This window comes from Saccostrea cucullata, unplaced genomic scaffold (genome assembly GCF_032062105.1).
Source record: "Saccostrea cucullata isolate Sc308-1 unplaced genomic scaffold, CSIRO_AGI_Scuc_v1 ctg3327, whole genome shotgun sequence".
Lineage (NCBI taxonomy): Eukaryota > Metazoa > Mollusca > Bivalvia > Ostreida > Ostreidae > Saccostrea > Saccostrea cuccullata.
Genome location: NW_026925977.1, coordinates 79,036 through 101,791, shown reverse-complemented (window position 1 = coordinate 101,791; position 22,756 = coordinate 79,036). Strand labels below are relative to the sequence as shown.

Below are 22,756 nucleotides of genomic sequence, written 5' to 3'. Positions count from 1 at the left end.
CATTTTGACAATACCGAACATGAATATATACATGTTTGCGACTTAACTTCTGCATATACTTGACTCCATGTAAAGCAATACTGTGGTCTAGTGGTATGTTTCTCGTTTTCCATGTGAGAGGTCCCAAGTTCAAGTCATGGATGGACCACTTTTTTTTTATAAACATTTTTTTTTTAATAAATAATAGTATTCAGAATATGAAATGAAAAATTTACGAGTTTTGGCTTGTACAAACTCATAAAATCATCATTACAATGTGATGAATATTCCATATAAAAAGAATTATCTATACACATAATAAAGAATAAGCAATTAAATCTTTAAATCCATAATGGTATATTTTATTTGCTTCGGTATACATGCATGTATACATTTACATTGTAATAATTCTACAAATTCAGTGAGGGGGATCCTACTCTCCCCCCCCCCCCTCCCCTGAACTGCATGTTTTACTTTTTCCTAAAGCAGGGGACACAAATTCTCTGAATTAAGCTTGTTTTAGCAAAAGAAAAATCAGAATTATCAATCAGACGACAATAGTTAATAAAATTTTATCATTAGTTTATTTATAAAACATCAATTTTGATATATTAAATTGTGCACAGTAAACCATTTTAAACACTGGCCTTTACATTCAGGTATTTAAATCAATATTTATATTCTAGATAACTAATATATCATGCCAAAACAAAATTATATCAAAATATAGAATATTTTCACAAGTTTTTTGCTTATTTAAACAGAGTACTCTATTATCTCTTAAGACTTCATCATAGCTTTCATAATAAAACTACATGTAGTAAGACATTAAATAATATGTTTAATATCAGAGTAAATTATTAAGAATTATACATTTCATTAAAATTAAATATTAAATAATGTGAAAAATAATTGAAAATTGTGATAAAAAAAATTTTTGAAATTCAATCGGGATCGGGATGTCATAAAATATTTTGCCTTCTATTTTGTTACTTTTTTTTCTGCTGAAAACTTCCATAAAATACCTTTTTAATTGATTTTATGAATAAAATATGCTTTATTTAGTAAAAATCTATCCAATTATGCATAAATCATATATAAATTCAAAATATAAACCTTGAGTTCTCTAGGGTTCTCTGTTTGGTAGGACCGACCTGAGAGAGTTATAAATAGACCAGGAAGATTGAAACCCACAGGCAGGTAAACAAATTACAGCCATGTTGGAAAACTTACTTCTCAATAAAACGTAAGAGTTTAATTTCAAAACATGTTTGATAAGATGTATTTTATTAAATATACAATGAAAGTTTTTTCTTCATTTTGATGTTGCCCTCATTTTGTGTCTTCTACCCATTTATTTAAAGATTCGTTTGATTTAAGATTCTTAAGAGTGATCATACACTTTAACTGATGTAATCAGGAACAAATCAGAAGAGAAAGATTACACGATTGTATAAAAATGTAGGATTTGTTTGTTTTTTTCCAAATTGCCATTTTCTCCAAAACCTATGCAAGGGATGACATTTAACTTTGCATTAACATTAAACAGACTTACGAGGGTTGTCCCAAAAAGTCGTAGACATGTAAAACAGTTTTGTTTCTCTTTGCTTTGTTAAATTTCTTTTTTCAAAACGCAACTCCTAACATTTTATAATCATGATTTCAATATTACTTGGCACACAATAGGAAAATTAAGAAAAAATAGAATAGTGCATCGGTTTTTAATTTCGATGAACGGTGTTGCCATGGTTACTAAAAATAGAATTTTTGGTGAAATTCCTTAAAAACGCTATTAACATTCTACATTTTTTTGATTTCAATATAACTTGGCACACAAGTGATTAACAAGATATATAAAATACTGCCCATCGGTTTTTAATTTAGATTTTGTTGCCATGGTTACTAAAAATAGAATTTTTGGTGAAATTCCTTAAAAACGCTACTCCTTCTACAGTTTTGGTCTGATTTCAATATTACACTTGGCACACAAGTACTCTACACTAAGATACATGCCGTATTTAACTTTTTGATTTCGATGAACGGTGTTGCCATGGTGAAATATAAAAATAGAATTTTCTGTTAAATTTGTGTAATATCACTTCTTTACTCTTTTTACAGTTTTGGTGTATTTCAATATAACTATGGCACACAATTAATTACGTCTAAGATACATATAGCGTGCATCGGTTTTTGATTTAGATGAACAGTGTTGCCATGGTTACTAAAAATCATGACATTTTCTGTGAAATTTTTTATGAAATTTTAACATGATATGAAGATTTTTATTCTGGTTTAATTGATTTAAATTTGAGTTCAATGTATTATACAGTACTAAAGAAATAAAAGCAAATGTAATAGTTATCATGGTTATTGATGCGATAACATTGTTACCATGGTTACTAAAAATAGAATTTTCGGCCTTCATTTAAATCGTCTTAATATTATTAATATGAAAGATTGTATTTCAAAAAAGTTGGCACACAAGTTTTAGAACATTGATATATTAAATACATAAAATTTGGTGCAATGGTTTTTGATTAAAAAATTATAAACATTTTCTAGACTTCTGGTTTCAAATTGCCATTTTCTCCAAAAAATATGCAAAGGGTTGACTTTAAATGTAAAATTAACTTTGGACAGCTTTTTTTAAATTTTGTTCACAGATTATTTTATTTTTTGATACTTGGAAGGGAAAAAGGGGGGTTCTTGGGGATTTTCAAGTTTTATTCTTTTCTAAATGGAACATGATCTGGATTTATTTAATTTTACATTAAATATTGTTAAGTTATTTTTTTCCAATTATTCAAATTTACTTTTTCTAGGTATACAGCTTCCTAAGCTTTCCCAATGGACCCACACTTTAGTGCTCAAGATGTCCTGCGCTGTGACCTGTGTGAGACTCCTGTTCCTCCAATGTACTGTGACTTTTGTCACGTCAAACTCTGTAAGGCCTGTGTAGGAGAGCATTTATCTGATTTATCTAAAGAACATAAAGTGGTGCCATTCAAACAAAGGGGAACTACACCCAAATATCCCAAATGTCCAACCCATGTTGGAAAACTGTGTGAACTTCACTGTAAGGAATGTGACCTTCCTGTTTGTTTACTCTGTCTTTCATCCAACTTCCACAAAGGACATAATTTATTGAATTTACTGGAGGTAAATAAATCCAAACAAGAGGCCATAGAAAAAGATGTTGATGAATTATTAAATTCAATATGCCCTAAATATGAAGAAATTTCAGCAGAGATACAGAGAGAAAAAACAGGCCTGGAAAAACATTATGAGAAACTGACAACAGCTGTCACCAAACAAGGAGAAGACTGGCACAGAGAAATTAACATCATTGTCAACAAACAGAAATCTGAAATTGATGAGATGAAAACTAATCACCTGGCTGTTCTAAATAAACAGGAAAAGGAAATCAAAAAGATTACTTCTGATATAAAACAGTGCATTGTTGATCTGAAAAAAATACTGGACACCAATGATGTCTCCCTAACCACTGCATACAAATCAAGGAATGCTGAGTTTAGAAGTTTACCCCCTAAAGTCAATGTTTCATTACCAAATCTCTCTCCTCATCAGATCAACACAGAACAGTTCCATCAAATGTTTGGTTCTCTGTCAGCATTATCCATCACAACAGAAGAACATGGCTACACAATGAAGACACCAGAAGCTGTATCCTGTCCTCCAGTCAAACCACTGCTTGATGAACCAGAGCTCATCACCATCATAGACACTGGACTACTTTACAATGTTACCTGTCTCAGTGATGAAGAAATCTGGACACGTGGACATGACAAAATCATGAAACTCTTCAACCTCCAGGGTAAACTACTGAAGTCAATCCAAACCAAGTCAGGGAAAATACCACAGGATATAGCAGTGACAAGGAGTGGAGATCTAGTTTATACTGACCCTGATACAAGAACTGTAAACATAGTGAAGAATGAGCAGATACAGGAAGTGATCAGACTACAGGGGTGGATACCACACAATGTCTGTAGTACCTCCTCTGGTGAACTCCTGGTAACCATGGTCAGTGATGATAATAAACAATCAAAAGTTGTCTGTTACTCTGGCTCCACAGAGAAACAAACCATTCAGTTTGATAGTGACAGTAAACCTCTGTATTCAGCTGGTATTCTTAAATACATCAGTGAGAACAGGAACCTGGATATCTGTGTGGCTGACTTTGAAGCTAATGCAGTAGTGGTGGTTAATCAGGCAGGAAAACTCCGATTTAGATACTCTGGTCATCCCACTTCGAACATGGGATCATTCAATCCCGTTGGCATCACAACAGACAGCCAGAGTCACATCCTGACAGCAGACAATATCAACGACTGTATCCACATCCTAGATCAGGACGGACAGTTCCTCCGTTACATTGATAACTGTGATCTACAGCATCCATGGGGTTTATGTGTAGACACCAGAGACAACCTCTTTGTGGCTGAGTGTGACAGTGGTAAAGTGAAGAAAATCAAATACATGTAAAGAAAGAAATTAACATTAAGCAGTCAAGTACTATCATGTGAACAATGCTTGTAACTACGAGATGTGTTTGTGAAGATAATTTGATCCTAATCCTATTTTTTGTAATAAAAAGGTTCATTAATATTTGTTTAAAAGAAATGATAAAAGCTTATCTTAGTGTAAGATGTACGTCCCTGCAAAAATAAATTTAAAATACTGTGGTGAAATTTTTATTTGAAAGATTGAAGGGTTTCTAAATTTTGAAAAACTTACTTCCATTAAAACCCTTGGTTTATAAAGTGTTCATAAACAGATTCAATTAATTTTTTTTTAAAAATTCAGTTTACTGATTGGATTTCAGTACACCCAGGTTTAAAAATAATATACAATTGTTTTTTGTAAATGACAAAAAATATTTGCGTTCGGGATACATCTTCAAAAAACTCTTTATTGTCTGGAAATGAAAAACGCAAGTAAACAACGATTCGTAAGATAACAATAGCCATGGTGTCATCCAATATATTCTAAATATGTGATTAATATATCTATATTGAAGCTTCAGATTTGTTTGTATAAATAATGAATGTGTAATGAATAAACATAACTCAATTATTGCTTCTTAATTATTCTTGAATAAACTTTGATTTAATTTTTTTTTAACACGTGTCTTTATTTCTGGCGATGACTTTAATCTGTGCGTACCTGATATCTGTCTTCTAGATCACGTGACGGAAAACAATCCCGTCTTTTGACTTCACGTATGCCAAGGGTTTATGAGAAGAGTAGCGTATCAGAAACCCTTGGCTAGCGAAGATGGTGGTGAAAGAAATGGAGCAAGTCAATCTATTTATTTTCTATTGTTGGCCTTTTGAAGATAAATCCCATTTTACATTTTAAACATGTACATGTACAATATATTCATATACTGTATGTACAAATATACAAGTTTATGTTAAATTCATTCTATTATGCTTCTTCCACCATTGCCTCTGTGTGAGTAAGGATGGAGGGGGTGTTTTTGTGTGTGTGTGTGGGGGGGGGGGGGGAGAAGGAAGGATTATTTGATACAGATGTTGGTCTCTCTTCCTCAGAATTAATTGAAAACAGTTAAAAATTGTATATTTCTACACTTAAGTTTAAAATAATCTCCTCTTCTTTAGCTTTCATTTTCTTGGTGTCCTGGTCCAACATTTTCTGGTTTTCAGCATACCACTTTAACTTCCTGTTAAGTCTCTCTACTTCCTCTTTATATCTGTCTTCTAACCTCTACAGTAAAGTAAGGAATATATATGTAGCTTACGCTATATAAAACATGTACATGTATATGCAATAGAGATCTTGAAAACAATTACAAATTGTCCATAAACCCGCTCTTTATACATGCCCTTCATATACAAATTCATCTTCGCTAGCCAAGGGTTTCTGATACGCTACTCTCCTTATGAACCATGGGCATAGTGTTCATAGAAGTTGCGTTTTTTTTCTCAATCAGTCGACTAATCAGCAATTGTTTTTTTTTTAATGACGATATTTGCATTCAAGATACTTCTTGACTCTTAATCTCGGAAATGAAAAATGCTAGTAAACAACGATCCGTAAGATAACATGCGCTTCTATGAATAGACATGGTGTCATCCAATATCTTCTATATATGTGATTAACAATCTATAATATTGAAGCTTCCGATTTGTACTATACACAATAAATAAACATAACTCAATTATTGCTTCTTAAATATTCTTGAAAAAAACTTTGATTTAATTTTTTAAAACATGCGCCTTTATTTATGTTGATGACACAATCTGTGTGTACCTGATTTATTCGAGATCATGTGACAAAAACAATAATGTAAGGAATAACTGTCAACTTTTCTGATTAAATGATGATAATCAAGCACTGCAATTTTATGCATTAATGTCATCGGCATTTATGGAAATTATCAAAAAAGCTATTTCTTGATCACATGAGTTCATAAAACCTAAAAACAAATTTAAAAAAAAACAAAGCAAAAAAAAAAAACTAGATAGTCATTCCATAAAACCTGATCAAAAATGTAATCAATGGAAGATAACTGTGGCTTACCCTGACATCCTCTGGATATGAAGCCTTCTCTAATTTGTCTTGTAAGAGTTCTCTTTCCTTGATCAGTTTATCCATCTGCTGATCTAACTCTATTTTTGTTCTCTGTAAGATCTCCAGCTCACGTTTCATGGCTGCCTCTTTTCTCTGTTCAAAATTGATTGAAAACAGATTAAAAAATTGTATATTTCTACACCAAATTAAGTAGAACATTAGAAAATAAATTAGTTAACATTTTTTTCACTACCTTGATTTTTGACCTATGACCTAGGAGGAAGACAAACCTTGAACTCCCTTAATTCCGCCTCTAACTCTGCTATCTGCCCCACCCCCAGGGCTGTGCTTATATCAGGGGCTGCCTTGTCTGGCTTTATGGCTCTGGTTTTTGTCAGAGGAACATCTTCAACTTCACCAGTCTTTTCTCTGTTAAAATACTTGTAGGTCTTATATTTATCTTGTTTATAAATCCTGTACTTTATAGGACCCTCTATACATTTTTTTTTCCTAAAAATCTTATAGTAAAATGATATTATTCACAATGTAAAGTTTATCATATTTTTTCATATGAACATAATTCCGCAGAATCACTATTTCTGATTTATCAGCAGGCACACAATTTAGTTGATATTTCTATTGGCACCTTAATTTCGTAGGTTATTTACTGTTATATGCTTGATTTTTGAGAGAGATATATATAATACCCTTCTATATATACAAATGTAAATACTTTTACCTGGTGTATTTATATATAGAAATTGTATATATAACTCCATAATATAGATAATATATATATATATATAATATCTCTTTAATCAAGCATATATATCACAAAACGTACACACAATCTACAACAGGTACTGTGATTATACAGATTTCTAACATTAACATTACAATTAATTTCATCAGTTTATTTATGCCTTTCACCTGAGATTGGCGAGTTCAGTCTGCAGTCTCTGGTTTTCATCAAACATCCTTTCCTCTGTGACCTTGGCCTGTTTCTGTAAGACCTTGACCTGGTCGTACAGTCGCTGGTTCTCCTGCTGGTACCCTGCTATCAGACTCTCCTGCTCCTGTAGATCTTTCTTCAGACGTTCTAGTTGTTCTGTGCTGATCTCACCAGCTCCTCCATTCAGCACTTGTTTCTTTAATTCGTCTTTGTCCCCGGGTATCTGTAAAAAAATCATAGTTTAAACATTCTACTTAAAATGCATAGATTTTAGTATTTAAGTTTATATTCCCTTTACAGGATTTCCTAATTTCCATGTTTGTCAGGTGTGAACAACTGGTTTTCATTCCTTTCTGTTTTTATAATAGACTTCTGTAAACCAAGTATTATTTGTACATGTATCATCTTTTAATCTTGATTCCTCAGTTGGAAATTAATCAGTGTCAATTAATTTTCATGACTGAAGAAACCTGCTCTGCAAAACAAATAAATGCCTCAAGGCAATTAATATTCGCGACTTCAAGTACGTCATGAAACTCACTGATACTTCTCGTGTGAGTAAAAATTGGTTGGCAGTATCAAAAAATACTCTTAAAAATTTCTTTTATCAGGTTAGTGGCAAACATTATGTTAAATGTACAACAGTGTGGAGCTAGAACACAAAACATGGAAACAGGTCTTATTTTTAATCTCCCTCCAGCCACAAACCTTAGCAGACAGGACATAATTCTCCTGTTTGAGTCTGTGGATTTCCTCTTCATATTTCAGTTTCTGTTTCTCAAACTCCCTCTCATGACGTTTCACAGAATTCTCAAGGTCTTCTGCAAAATCAAATAAAATATTCGATGCTGTTTAATGTTTCTACATTTTTTTAAATCTATTCATGGAGCAAAATATTGTATAAAGCACATTTTGATAAATCAAAAGAAAAAAATAGGCATGTGTAGATTAACCATGTTGATGCATTTTCTAAATTTCCCTATTTTATTTTCTTAAAAAGACTTAGATTACCTCTGAGCTTTTGATTGGCATTTCTTTCTGACAGCACCAGGTTTTGGAGTTCTTCCAGGTCATTAGGTAAACCCTCCACAGATTTATCTCCCTTCCAGCTGGCTGCCAAAGATGGTTCGTCTTCTGAGTATTTAGCCTACCACAGAAAAAAAGCTTTCTACCTTGAAAAAACTTTTATCAATAGCAAAAAAAAAAAAAAAAAAAAAAAAAAGAAGTGCTTATAGCTTACAACACCTTAAGTACCTTAAATAATACACCTAAATATAAAAAAGTATTGTAATATTTGACAACACTCAGCAAAATATAGAGACAATGTTTTTTAAGCATATTTGATTTATTTTTCTTTTACCTTGGGCATTCCTTTAGTTGGAGTGAAGTGGTCCGCTACATAAGCAGCGAATGACTCGATTGAGACCCTGAGCTGGGAATCCAGACCAGTCTTATGTCCCTGGCTTTGTTTTGGAGACTCGGAACCTAAATAACCAAACAACAAATCAACTTTGTACACAGTAGCAAGCAAACATCAAAATTACTGCCAAAACTTATAAAATGTGGTTTTAGTTGAAAACTGCAAAATGTCTTTTGATTTTCACTCAAATAATGATAAATACGACAGAGTGTTTAATCTAAACATAATCTTTACACATAAAAAAATTTAAAATATCTTTTTAATTCATGAGAAAAATGCTAAGCCTTATAATCTACATGTGTCAGTGAAGTTGATCCAAAGCTTCTTCCTAAACAAGGAATTTTATATCCTTAACACTCTCAGATGACCTTTTCTTTTACTGTATATTCACTAAACATCTACCTATGATCTTCTGTCGTGAGATATCTGCCGGGGACCAGGTCTGTCCCTTCTTTCTCCCTCCTACCCCAGGCTTCCTCTCCTTCCTAGTTACCCTCTCCTGAGCCCCTTCCTTTCCCCCCTGCTGGGCCCCTCTGTGTTCCTCTCCCCTCAGGGTCCCCCTCTCCTTGGCACTGGAGGGCCTCTCTCTACTGGGGGTTCTACCAGGGGACTGTTGACCATACCCAGAACTCTTTATATGGCTGTATTTGTTCTTCAGGGTTGAACCTGGATACAAAAAAAGAGAAAACTTCAGTTGTTACTCAATGACATGTTTAATTTAGGCAAAGATATAATGCACGATTTTTATAGCAATAATTTCAATATCTATTAATCTTTTAAATTCAATTCCTTGACGTCTAAATGAAATATCATTTCACCCTGGTGATGCTATAAGTGTAAGACTTAAATACACTTTTTAAGTCTAAGAACAAGGTAACTTGATTGCGCAGTGTAATACTTTACACTGTATCACTGCTTGGAGGTATCTTTTAATACTTTTCAAAATAACAAAAATTTTCAAAAAAAAACATCACCATCATCTTCAACATAAATACTTAAAAAAAGTAAATTACCTGGCTTGGTGGGAGATAATGACCTTGACCTCTCATCCAGCTTGGCAGTGTTTGACCTTGGTGACATCCATCTCCTTGGTGATGACCTTGGAGACAGACTGTGACCGGGAGACATTGGAGATGATTTCTTGGACTTTGTTTTCTTCTCTTTAGAATCTTTCTTTTTTGTCCTCCCTCTCTCTGATATTGACTGGAAAACAAATCATACTTACTTGTAAAATCGTGTAAAATATTACGTGACGCTCAACCTATATCTGGAGATTTTTTCCTTTATTTCTATATACTAAAGCGATCCAAAATACAATTTTATTAAGAATAATACACAATAGAGTCTAATTTCAACAAAGTGGGAGGTTCAACAATGATAATTTAAGAGAGTTTACACAATAGGCATTTGTTTTGGGAAAAAAAGCAAGTAATTACAGTAAAAACTGTCTATATCTGACACCTGTGAAATCCGTCACACTGTAAATTCGGACCTTAAATTTTTTCCCCATTTATTTTACTAATCTTAATGTTATTTCACACTTTTCAATCCGACACCTTGTCTATTCCGACACAAAATTTGTCTCCAAGTGCATGTTGGATTAGACACTGACAGGTTTCACTGTATTCATTGAATTCAATTTGAATTATTTACATGTACTTGTACTTGCATGTATATTGTATTGATATCTTTAAATCTTTGTAAAACTGTGCACTTTCAGAGTTGACACAATTTTAAAATTGATATGATAATTTTTATAAAATTAAATCGAATTATTTACAAAAATGTAAAATTGGTCTATTCCAATAACACTGAAAGATAACAGTAACACCCCTTTATCACAGAGTGTTTCAAAGTATACTTTCAATGTCATGTACATTTATACTTACAGTAGCTTCTTATTTACATGTAGCTTTAAAATAAGGTTGATCTGATTTCACTTTACCAGGTAACACTAGCATATCCATGCAAAAAATATGTTCAGAAATCCTGTTACCTTACAGATTGAACACATGCACAACCAAAGATGTGAGCAAACTGAATTACAAAAGTTAGCTACACACACAGCTCATGTGAAGACCTCTACACTTACTCATTGTTACATACAAGTGTTTAACGTCACACTTATTTTATCCCACAACACACAACTCACCTTGAGCTTGGAACCCTTATGATGAAAGAAATTATTTTGACTTTAACTTTACATTAAGTTTACTTTGAGCTAAACTTTATATTTTGCAATAAATAATAGATGTCATATATTCCTTCTCAAAAACTATCTTCTATAAAATTCTGGTTTCTTCCTTTTATTCCATTATCACCACTATATTCAAAGTTAGCTAAACTTTTATGGCAAATAAAAGTACATTAATTGGTACAATAACTTTCATTGGCTTAGTTGAAGTTTGAGCCCAGTGACTTATACTCTATGTATTTCGCTATGTACTATAGACTGTTAAGACTTACAATCTGAGTGACGGGCTGGTACATCTCTGTATCCTCTGTGTGGGACTGATCAAACCCCCGGGGGGAGGAGTGGTCCTGATGTATCGGGGACAGGCCGAACCCTCGAATCTCCTCCATTCTACGCTCACCTTGAGGAAGAAAAAAGTTCTCATTAAGTTAAACTGAAAATTTAAATTCATTATTAATAATTGTAACAATAGTTTGAATAGGTAAAGGGTATAATGAAATTTGTTTTTAACATCTCCCCTTCCTCTTTTAGAAGTTATTTATTCCTGAAATATATGAGACTAAAATTTTCAATCAAAAGTTGTTTTTTTTTCATAAGTTGAAAAAACGGTATACAGTAAAACCTCATTATCTTGGACTGAATAGGACCTGTAAAAAAAGTTTTGATTTACACAAGGATTTAAGATGTCAAGGGTAAAATTCTAAATATTATAGTCAGTGGTTTCCAAATCACTTTAAAATATCCATGGTATTCAGGAAATCATTATTTAAGATACCAAAGTTCAGAAAAGGATACAAAACTTACTGTCAGCTGGAACCTTTTTCTTGTCAGACAGCAGCTGAATGTCCTCCTCCCCTTGTTTACCTCGGTTACGCTTCTCAATGTCATCCATTTCTTGTAGGACTTCCTCCACAGTTCTCTGTTTACCTGTAGGAAAATCAGATTGACTCTGATAGATAAGATGTATTGAAACATTCCTGACTTTGGACAATTTGTCAAAAGAATAGTCCTAGGAGTTGATTTGAAATTCATTTATATAATAAGGTTTTGTGTGCAAAATTTCCTGGATTTGATTATGTGTCATTTTACTGGACCAAGGGTTTTTAATTAAGATTGAAGTTAAAATTTCCACTATCATTTAACATAAAGATGAGTAAAAGCATTCATTTAGGGTCTCCCGGTTGTAAAGCGTGTCTTTCAACCAGATAACATGCACCATAGGTGAAGTAAAATTGTTCAAGTGAAGCAAAGAAATTCAAAATAAACCATCCATTGGACAAACCTTTCTCTGGCTCAGCAGATAAAATCTTCTGTAACAGCTCTGAGTTGTTGGCCAGTGAAGAGTCCAGAGGCTGGCTGTCATTCTTTATAGTTGGGGAGAGCCCCACCTCCCTTAAGGCTTTGTGTAGAGCCTCAATCTCATTACTGGTGTTGGTTCCCATAAAACCTGAAAACCAGGGAACCAGTTTTAAAAAAGAAATTAGATACAGTCATACAGATATGCAATCTTAACATTAAAAAATATATGTGTTAACTTACATGTAATTATCATATTGAAAGTGTTTCATAAAATAAAATTGAATAAATTATGCTTTATCTAATTGAATACTAAATGTTTACAGTTTACATACAAATTTTAAACAAGAGGCCCATGGGCCACATCGCTCACCTGAGAAGCTTTGACCATTCTGTTCTTTACCAGATTTCACCCTTGTTATACATAATGCATCCCCACCCTACCCCACTGATCATAATTTAGACATTTTGAAATCTACACTACCACATGATCCTTCCATGGGCACATATGTTTCAGCTTTTTGGCCCAGTGGTTCCCAAGAAGAAGATTTTCAAAGATTTTTCCTATATATTTCTATGTAAAACTTTGATTCCCTATAATGGCCCCGCCCTTCCCCCGGGGGTCATGATTTCTACAATTTAGAATTTACACTACCCCAGAATGCTTCCACATAAGCTTCACTTTTTCTGGCCCAGTGGTTCTTAAGAAGAAAATTTTCCAAGATTTTTCCTATATATTTCTATATAAAACTTTGATTCCCCATTGTGGCCCCACCCATCCCCCAGGGGTCATTAATTGAACAATTTAGAATCTACATTATACCAGGATGCTTCCACATAAGTTTCAGCTTTTCTGGCCCAGTGGTTCTTGAGAAGAAGATTTTCAAAGATTTTTCCTAAATATTTCTATGTAAAAATTTGATACCCCATTGTGGCCCCGCCCTTTCCCTGGGGTTCATGATTTAAACAATTTAGAATCTACATTATACCAGGATGCTTCCACATAAGTTTCAGCTTTTCTGGCCCAGTGGTTCTTGAGAAGAAGATTTTCAAAGATTTTTCCTATATATTTCTTTATAAAACTTTGATTCCCCACTGTGGCCCCACCTATCCCCCGGGGGTCATTATTTGAACAATTTAGAATCTACATTATACCAAGATGCTTCCACATAAGTTTCAGCTTTTCTGGCCCAGTGGTTCTTGAGAAGAAGATTTTCAAAGATTTTTCCTATATATTTCTATGTAAAACTGTGATTCCCCATTGTGGCCCCGCCCTTCCCCCGGGGGTCATTAATTGAACAATTTAGAATCTACACTATACCAGGATGCTTCCACATAAGTTTCAGCTTTTCTGGCCCAGTGGTTCTTGAGAAGAAGATTTTCAAAGATTTTTCCTATATATTTCAATGTAAAACTTTGATTCCCCATTGTGGCCCCGCCCTTCCCCCGGGGGTCATAATTTGAACAATTTAGAATCTACACTATACCAGGATGCTTCCATATAAGTTTCAGCTTTTCTGGCCCAGTGGTTCTTGAGAAGAAGATTATCAAAGATTTTTCCTATATATTTCTTTATAAAACTTTGATTCCCCACTGTGGCCCCACCCATCCCCCGGGGGTCATTATTTGAACAATTTAGAATCTACATTATACCAGGATGCTTCCACATAAGTTTCAGCTTTTCTGGCCCAGTGGTTCTTGAGAAGAAGATTTTCAAAGATTTTTCCTATATATTTCTATGTAAAACTGTGATTCCCCATTGTGGCCCCGCCCTTCCCCCGGGGGTCATGATTTGAACAATTTAGAATCTACACTATACCAGGATGCTTCCACATAAGTTTCAGCTTTTCTGGCCCAGTGGTTCTTGAGAAGAAGATTTTCAAAGATTTTTCCTATATATTTCAATGTAAAACTTTGATTCCCCATTGTGGCCCCGCCCTTCCCCCGGGGGTCATGATTTGAACAATTTAAATCTACACTATACCAGGATGCTTCCATATAAGTTTCAGCTTTTCTGGCCCAGTGGTTCTTGAGAAGAAGATTTTCAAAGATTTTTCCTATATATTTCTATGTAAAACTTTGATTCCCCATTGTGGCCCCGCCCTTCCCCCTGGGGTCATGATTTGAACAATTTAGCATCTACACTACCCCAGGATGCTTCCACATAAGTTTCAGCTTTTCTGGCCCAGTGGTTCTTGAGAAGAAGATTTTTTAATGACCCCACCCTATTTTTGTCTTTTCAACAAATCTCCCCTTGCGAGGGGATATGTCCCTTCATTTTAATAATTTAAATTCCCCTTTACCCAAGGATGCTTTGTACCAAGTTTGGTCAAAATTGGCCTAGTGGTTCTTGAGAAGAAGTTGTGAAAAGTTTATCAAATTGAAAACTAAATGTTAACATTTTATTTACAAATTTAAAAAAAAAATCTTACATATTTGCATGAGAGTTAAATACTATGCACACATATCTGACAGAAAGTACAATGCTTTGTTACAGCACACATGAAAATTTAATGATTATGTGGTTTTGTTTAAATTCTTTATGGTTCAATTAAAATGCTATTAAATCTTGATATTGTTTGTTTTAGAAAAGAAAAATGAATAATTTTTATTAAAAGAATAATGCAAACAAAAATATGACAATGTTTTTTTTTAAACTGCAGATATAACAAGTTACTTGTGCAAAGATAATTTGTGACAATAATTATGTCTTAAAGTTCTTGAGTTACATTGTATACAAAAAATAAAATGAAATATAAATGAACATAAAAATGTAAAATCTATTCATGCTAAGAGGATCTTGTATGCACAGAAGACACCTAATTTATTAAAGGAGCCATACGATATTAATTTTATAACATTTTTTTAACACTACATTTAGACAATCTAGGGGATAACATGAATCCACACAAAAAATTCTATTACTTTCTCATTGGATGTAAAATAATGCTACATTGTACTTTTCTTATTTCATTTGTTTTTCTGCATACTATTTAACATCCCTCTAAAAATTTTTCATTCATATGGAAATGCCACATCTTGCTGATGGAGAGCTACAAATTTTATCCTATGCTAGGCACTCAGGGCCACTGAGCAGTGATGGATCATTTTTGTACCAACACCTACTATGACACGGGACTCAGTTTATATGGTCTTATCCAAAAATGGTCTCCACGTCCCACAGTGGGATTCGAACCTGCACCGTATGTATCAACTCCTTATTCTGAGACTCGAGAGCAAATGCTCAATCCACTGCAACAAGCGGGTAACACTTCTTTTTACTGATTATATGAATTTAAAATTGATCATAATTTATGATAGATTTATATTCAATCATAATTCATGATGGAATTAGTAATGTGTATGAAATCCATATGATGTCAATTCTTATCATTCATGAAGTTTGATCATGTGACATTTTGATCATGTGATCATTTTTTATTCATGTGACTCTCATGATATGACTGAAGTATACCTGACATTCGGGCATTGAATTCTCCTGTCAAGCAAAACCAGTAATTTAACAATTTCCTTGCCTTATTCTTTAAGAGGCATGTTTGGCTATTTTTATTAGTGTCTTGTACTTTGATTCAATATTTTCCAACGCTTAGCTCTATCAATAAAATGCATTAATAAAAAAAATAAGCATGATATATCCATCACCAATTTGTAACTCTGCACTGAAACACATAGTTTACATACATGACTGTATTAAAAACAAACATACAAATAACTCTAGCTGACAATAACCATAACCAAGAGTTACTTCCCTTCCCTTACACACCTCAGTCACAGTGATATAAACATTACTTGGTTAACTGTTAATTCAGTCTACCCTAAACTCTAATGATTATGTAAATAAATAAACTAGCTCCTATCTATTTAAACCGGAAATTGTCTTAAAACTTTTAGAAGATTTCCAGTTTAATGAGAAGTTAGGTATTGATACATTTTCATCTAGATACATGAATACGTTTGTTACATGACTATTAGTCTACAGTTTTTCTTACTTGACCGTTTCCCTGTTGACAAACATATTGTCTTTTTAAAAAATCATAAGAAGCATCTACCAAGATAATTAAAATTAACACCACATATTAAATGAACCCACTGTTAACTATTACTGCTCAATACCTTAATTTAAAAAAAAATGAATTTTACACATTAGCAAACCTTAAAATTGCCCTTGTTTATATTCTGCCTTTCAATAAAACACATCACTACTGTATTATCAAACATTAGTGGAGAGAAAAATTTTATTCTTCTGATTATAAAACCTATACCTTACCCCACGGTAACTAACTCCCATTTAAAGGCAATGAAGACATGAAAAACCCTCAAAATACTCTGCTTAAAGTATTTCTAATTATAGCCCAGTAATACCAGAAGAACACTCCGCCTTACCTGTTCCCGTTTTGAATGACCCTGGCGTGGACTGTTGGACATGAATCTGTCCGTCTACATCATCCAGTCCCTCCGATTTCCGTGGATCCTGCAGCGTACCCCCGACTTTAGGGGAACCTGTTGTGTTCATTGTAGAATCCATGGAATCCATCAGAGACACTATAAATAATACAAGGTCACATGATCAACAAGCCATGAAAAAATAGGCATAGTACTGATTTTTTTCTTCTCTTAAGAAACATTGAATGAGTACATACCTTTTGACAACATGCTGGGTTTCTGAACAGACGGATCCTGAAATAAACAAAACACATTCATTTTGATAAATTCATTTATTTTGGATATTTTGATATGTTTTTCAAAATCTTAAGGTCTTTTTATGGGCGATTGATACAATCAGCATCTCTAGCATATTTTAGTGGAAATTCAAATTATTTTTATGTGTTCAAACTTTAAAACATTGCTTTTCCTAACTTTCAATTGATTTCAACTTAAATAGGTCCATTGATCTTGCTGGTAGCATATTCATACTTTTATTGCATGTAATAAATGAAGATTTATTCAGGAAAATAAGGTGTTGTGAAAATTTATTGATCTACAGTAACATGATCAGTGGATCTGATTTACATGATCTGTGATTGGTTCAGACTTACATGGTCTGTGATTGGTTCAGACTTACATGGTCTGTGATTGGTTCAGATTTCTGTGGAGGGTGGAGTGATCCCTCCTCCTCCTGTTCTATGTCCTCTAGTGCGGCGAGCGTGGCGGCAGCTTTAGCGGCGCCCTCTGGTGACATGGTGGTGGCACTCTGACTCAGGTCGCGGTTCATTCTGCTGTAATCCAGAGTTTCACCTGACGCATTCTTCTCCAAGTCCTGTAAAAGTTTTCAAATACAAGTCCTGTAAAGTTTCCTTTACAACTACTAGTCCTGTAAAAATTCACTAATACAAGTCCTCTAAAAGTTTACTTTGCAAATAAACTTTAAAAATGGGTTAAAGAAATTTACCCATATACAGCAAAACTCGGTTATAACGAAGTCGCTGGGACCTTTGAAATTACTTTGTTATATCAGTAATTTGTTATAACCGTATAAGAAATTCATTAAATCTATATAGCTGGAGATCCAAAATGACTTAGCTATATCCGTAAATTCGCAATATCCGTGTTCGTACAAAACGAGTTTTACTGTAGCAGGAAAAAAACTTCCTATCAATCAAACATTGCAATTATGTTTGGTATACTTTAAAACATCTTGAAATTTGTCTGCTTGTTTTATTTGTTCTCAGAATGGATGAAAGTTTACCTCCCAAATGTCAAAGAAGTGCTTAATTTAGATAACTGTAATTACTGTATTTTTACAAACATGAGAATGATGATGCACCTTGTTTTGAAACAAATTCTCACAGATTTAGCAAAGATTAAATAAAAAGAGACTTAATAAGATTTTTTTTATTTAACTCTCAAAGTTTTTAAGTAAAAATATTTACCTGAAAAAATTTCTCTTTTTCTGCCATTTCATCTAAAGTCTCCATGCCAGGCATTGTGTGTTTTCCTGCACACAAAGAGAGATAACTCTTATTCTAAACCTATGAACATGATCAGATGTTAATTAATAAGCATTAAATTGTAATCCCTGCAACCTTAGCATATATAAAATTATCTTTAAATCATGTGAGATGTAAATAGACTGTGAAATTACCAGTTCTTCCGTTCTGTGAAGGTTCCGCACTACTCCTAGTTCCACCGAGGCCTCGCCTACAAAACACCAGCAGGGAGATCGCTTTATACTTTATTTCTGCACTGTAGCTCACAAATGTTAATTAAATATGACTGTATATTCATTTGCACAAATTAATAAATAAATATCCTGATATTAATGGTTACTGTGGAAAGATATAAAATCCTCAAACTGTCATTCATGATGTCAAAAAGTATCATAGCAGCTATTGTAAACCAAATATTATTTGTGTCACCTTTAATTTTCTATAATATGAGTGTGAAATATGTTATGAAAAATGAAATTTCTGTAAATAAATTTCTTTACTTACTTAGCGAAATGATTGTGTTGCGTCAATTTTTATTCAGGAGATTAAATATATATGTCAGTTAATGTGGTTAACAATGACATTTTTCGCAAGGAAATAACAGTTGATTTACAGTAAGTGATACTGTGTATGAAATCCTCAATTTATATTCAGACAATCTCCAGATCGATATGCTAATATGGTAAAAAGATAAAGTTCATCCAGAAATTAACTCTTACTTTTCATTTGTTTTTGTGCTTTCCTCTTCTGACTTCTCTGATACTAATTAAAAATAGAAAATAATATGTCAGTTAACAACAATGTATGATGTCACTTTTATCTAACAGTGTGTAATTAAACACAGTAATCTGAAGGTTTTTATTGTCAAAAAAAAAAAAATTTGTTGACCATTGTTAACATGATTACATTTTTCATATTTTTTTTACACACTGTCAGATTAAAAAAAATTCTGTTTACAAAACAAAGGTGTCACTTTTATGTTACAAATTATTTTTATAATTGTAAGATAAATTATGTTAACAAAACATGAAATGAAATGAAATATTTTATATTACTGTGTATACATGTTACTGTAAAATCCATGTAAAAGTAGGAAGTGAAATACACACTGTCCTCCAGGGAGTCCTTGCTCATTGAGTTGTCTGTTTTCCCTCTTACTGCTTTTGCTTTCATCTGCCAAGAATTCCACAACATGTATCAACAAACTTCAATATAAGCATGATAAGTTTCCCAAAAAAATGATTAAATATTGGTTTATTCCTTCGAGAATTTTTCTTTCAACATTGAAAAGAAAAGTTTTAACTTTCATAAGTGGAATGGTTTTTTGTTGTAAAAATAATATTATTCTTTTGAGCTGAGGAGGTTTTGAATCCATAACACACATTAACATGATTACAAAACTTAATGTAATGTGTACTTTGTGTTTACCTCTCTCTTGTTTTTGCCACGCCTTTCTGCGGGACTTGCGATCTTTTTCCCATCATCAGAACTGTCTAAGTCGGGTTTCTTGTCTCGTATGGAAGTTGTCTGGTCCTCCCTGATGGGTGTGCTGGTCTCCGGCTCGGGTTTCTTCTTCTTCAAAAAGCTTTTCCCACTTGCTGTGAGACCTATTTTTAAAAATATAATTAATAATTATATGATTAGTATGTATTATTTAAAAGCTACATGCATTATACTTATACATGCCATAAAGAATACAAGTACATCTCTATGTGTCATTAAAAAGTACAAACCCTCCACACATATCAACAAGATAAATGTAACATGCATTTGTAATGGACAGAAAATTCTGAGCAAAATTTTATTTTTAGCAAATTACACATTTTTATCATCATTTAAAAGTGAAGTACTTCACATCTCCTGAATATCTAATAAGCAAAGATCTACCAACAAAATACCATATCATATGATCATTTTTCACATAAACACCTTCACACATTAGCTAAATGATTAAAATCTTCAATATCCAATAAACGCACCTCTTCCAATTTCTTCCTCGTCTTCGTCATCATCCTGATCCATCCACCACGGCTTCTCTTTCTTTTTCGGAGGATTCAGATATTTGGCGACCCTCGCAGAATCCATGGACTCTTCTGAGGACATGGACTAAAAATAGTAACATTTTGTGCATATTTACGCCAGTCTAACAGAGCAGTGCATGAAATTATTTAAAAAATTAATTATTAAACAGGAAGAGCAATCCCTGAGTGAGAGTCAGTAATCAAATTCACAATAAGTTTGAATCACACTCTTACACTATATTTGAAAAACATATTGTACACAGAATTTGACAGAAGATATATGTGTGTAACTGAAACGGAACTTTTGTCATTATTGTTGAAGAGAATAAAATAAAAACAAACACCATTTGCTCCTGTAAATCTACAATTTTTTCCCTTGCCACATTACATAGCCCCCATTTTACATGATTTTATTTAAATTTAAAGATATTGAAAATTTATTATGAGAGTGTCATTATGGTTATTTTTTACATCAAAGGGACACAAAATTAGTATGTTACATGTTTATCAATAAATTCATTATATCACGGCTCATTTTAAAAGGGGTGAAACACTACGCCTCCTTCACGGTTCGATATGTATTGTAAAATTTGGTCTCAGTTTGGTTATTTTTGATACAATGCATTTTGATAGAAGTAAGAAGGAAACTAAATCAACTGTTATTTTTATGCTTCCTTTTACCTAATCTTGTCAAATCCTTTATGCGCAAAATGGATATCAATTTAATTGATTTGACCATGTTGACTGTTAAAAATTATTTTACAAAGTCCACAAAAAAAATTTTTTAAACTAATTATACAGAGGAGCATGTTTTATATATCTTTTGCCAAATCCAAGCGAAAAAGGAACAGGACTGAAAAAAGCGATTTTGTACCACGCACATGTATCGAACCAAGAAAAAATACTGTGGTGAACCATTTCACTCCTACATTTTAACCATACTACATGTATTTTCCTAGGATTTGTTAATAACATGAAGAATTTCACTAGTGATTGGAAAAAAAACAATAGCTATGAGTTTGCTATATCCATGTTTGTACTGCATGAGTTTTACTGTATTTTACCTCCTTCAAAAATGCCTCAAATTGATCATTGAATTCTTTCTTGGACATCTTGGATGATCTTCTTTGTGCCATCTTAAGTAGAACTGAATTTACCTTATAACCTATGAAAAGTGAAGTCATTTATTATGAAAATCTTTGCAAAAAGATGGTTTGACATCTGAAGTGGTCAGTTTAAAAAGATAAACAATAATAAAAACTAAAGTTCGATTCAATATAAAAGAAGCATGTCAGTTGTAATCATCAGATATCATTTTGGTAAGCAAGTTTTTCTGCAACCCTACAGTTTGTTAGATTGATCCCCAAGAAGTTACGGAACTTCTGAGGGATCAATCTCCCAAAAAATGGACATACAGGAAAACTTGTCAACCAAAAGTTATTCCTTTTCAAGTGTCCTGATGCGGATTTATGATATTTATTGCCAAAATAAAAATTTTCAATTTTTGCACTGTAAATTTATAGCCCGTTTGGGATATTATATCCCAAACGGACTATTATATCCCATTTGGTTGATTGGTCCAAACCTGTTCTAATATATTTTAAACAGGTCCAGCACAATACCCTGATAAAGGTATATAGCTTGATAAAGCTATATAGCTTTACTAAGGTATTTAAAATACCCTGATCAAGGTATTTTATGTAATGAAAATTCAAAAAAATTCTTTAAAAATTAATTATTGAAAGTTGAGTTCTGCAGTTGTTGTCAGTAAATTCACCCATGCATGTAAAGTACTCAAACACAATGAAATCAGTAGATAAACATGTCGTGTGAGGAAACATTATTTGATGCTTTCTTTTTGATACCAGAGTGTTTTTCATGCACGAGTAGACACACTGACAAAAATTCAAAACTCGACTTTCAGTATTCAATTTTAAAGAATTTTTTTTTTTAATTTTCATTGCATAAAATACCTTGATCAAGGTATTTTAAATAACTTGATAAACAGATAAAGCTATATAGCTTTATCAAGCTATATACCTTGATTGGGGTATTGTGCTGGACCTGTTTAAAACATTATTATTATTTAATAAAATTTACTTTAAAAGCATCATAGTTTTAAATAATACAAAACAGAAGTATACCTTGCTAAATGAAGAAGACGTTGTCGATTTTAAATTTCGCTGTTCTTCAAAACTTGTCAACACTTGTCGGGCAGACGCGTGGTCTATGAAAAATTACGAATCAGTACATTGTTAGTCAAATTTCGGCCAAATTTAAATAACAAACAACCTTTTTTTTCTGTTCGTAATTCATAAATTTGAACTAAAATTATTTTCATGAGCGGAACATTTTCGAATCAGTCGGCCATGATTGTAAATAAAGCAG

At 32.9% G+C, this 22,756-nt stretch overlaps 2 protein-coding genes across 3 annotated transcripts; one reads left to right on the top strand and one right to left on the bottom strand.

The window, feature by feature from the left end:
* Window positions 1–1,087: 1,087 nt before the first annotated feature.
* Window positions 1,088–4,489, top strand: LOC134270264 (uncharacterized). Of its 2 annotated transcripts, none has more exons than XM_062752462.1 (2): window positions 1,088–1,225; window positions 2,802–4,489. In XM_062752462.1, the coding sequence occupies exon 2, from the start codon at window positions 2,827–2,829 to the stop codon at window positions 4,483–4,485; it is 1,659 nt and encodes a 552-aa protein (XP_062608446.1). In that variant the 5' UTR covers window positions 1,088–1,225; window positions 2,802–2,826; the 3' UTR covers window positions 4,486–4,489. The 2 variants fall into 2 exon arrangements, with proteins under 2 accessions (XP_062608446.1, XP_062608447.1); XM_062752463.1 differs by having other exon boundaries at window positions 1,161–1,231.
* Window positions 4,490–5,571: 1,082 nt separating this feature from the next.
* LOC134270260 (centrosomal protein of 162 kDa-like) lies at window positions 5,572–22,665 on the bottom strand. The gene is made up of 24 exons (XM_062752460.1): window positions 22,518–22,665; window positions 21,433–21,533; window positions 20,327–20,453; window positions 19,776–19,954; window positions 19,457–19,520; window positions 19,067–19,109; window positions 18,503–18,558; window positions 18,291–18,355; window positions 17,483–17,677; window positions 17,061–17,097; window positions 16,804–16,962; window positions 15,875–15,898; window positions 12,386–12,550; window positions 11,908–12,030; window positions 11,376–11,503; window positions 9,923–10,112; window positions 9,312–9,575; window positions 8,850–8,974; window positions 8,501–8,636; window positions 8,198–8,310; window positions 7,468–7,712; window positions 6,828–6,966; window positions 6,547–6,690; window positions 5,572–5,730 (listed from the first exon to the last, which is right to left on the bottom strand). The coding sequence occupies exons 2-24, from the start codon at window positions 21,502–21,504 to the stop codon at window positions 5,572–5,574; spliced, it is 2,952 nt and encodes a 983-aa protein (XP_062608444.1). The 5' UTR covers window positions 21,505–21,533; window positions 22,518–22,665.
* Window positions 22,666–22,756: the final 91 nt, after the last annotated feature.

Coding starts and splice junctions, on each gene's coding strand:
- LOC134270264 (XM_062752462.1), top strand. CDS start 2,827: ATGGACCCACACTTTAGTGCTCAAGATGTCCTGCGCTGTGACCTGTGT.
- LOC134270260 (XM_062752460.1), bottom strand. CDS start 21,504: ATGGCACAAAGAAGATCATCCAAGATGTCCAAGAAAGAATTCAATGAT. Junction 18,559..19,066: donor AGCACAAAAACAAATGAAAA/GTAAGAGTTAAT, acceptor GGTGTTTTGTAG/GCGAGGCCTCGGTGGAACTA. Junction 8,975..9,311: donor CTCACGACAGAAGATCATAG/GTAGATGTTTAG, acceptor TTGGTTATTTAG/GTTCCGAGTCTCCAAAACAA.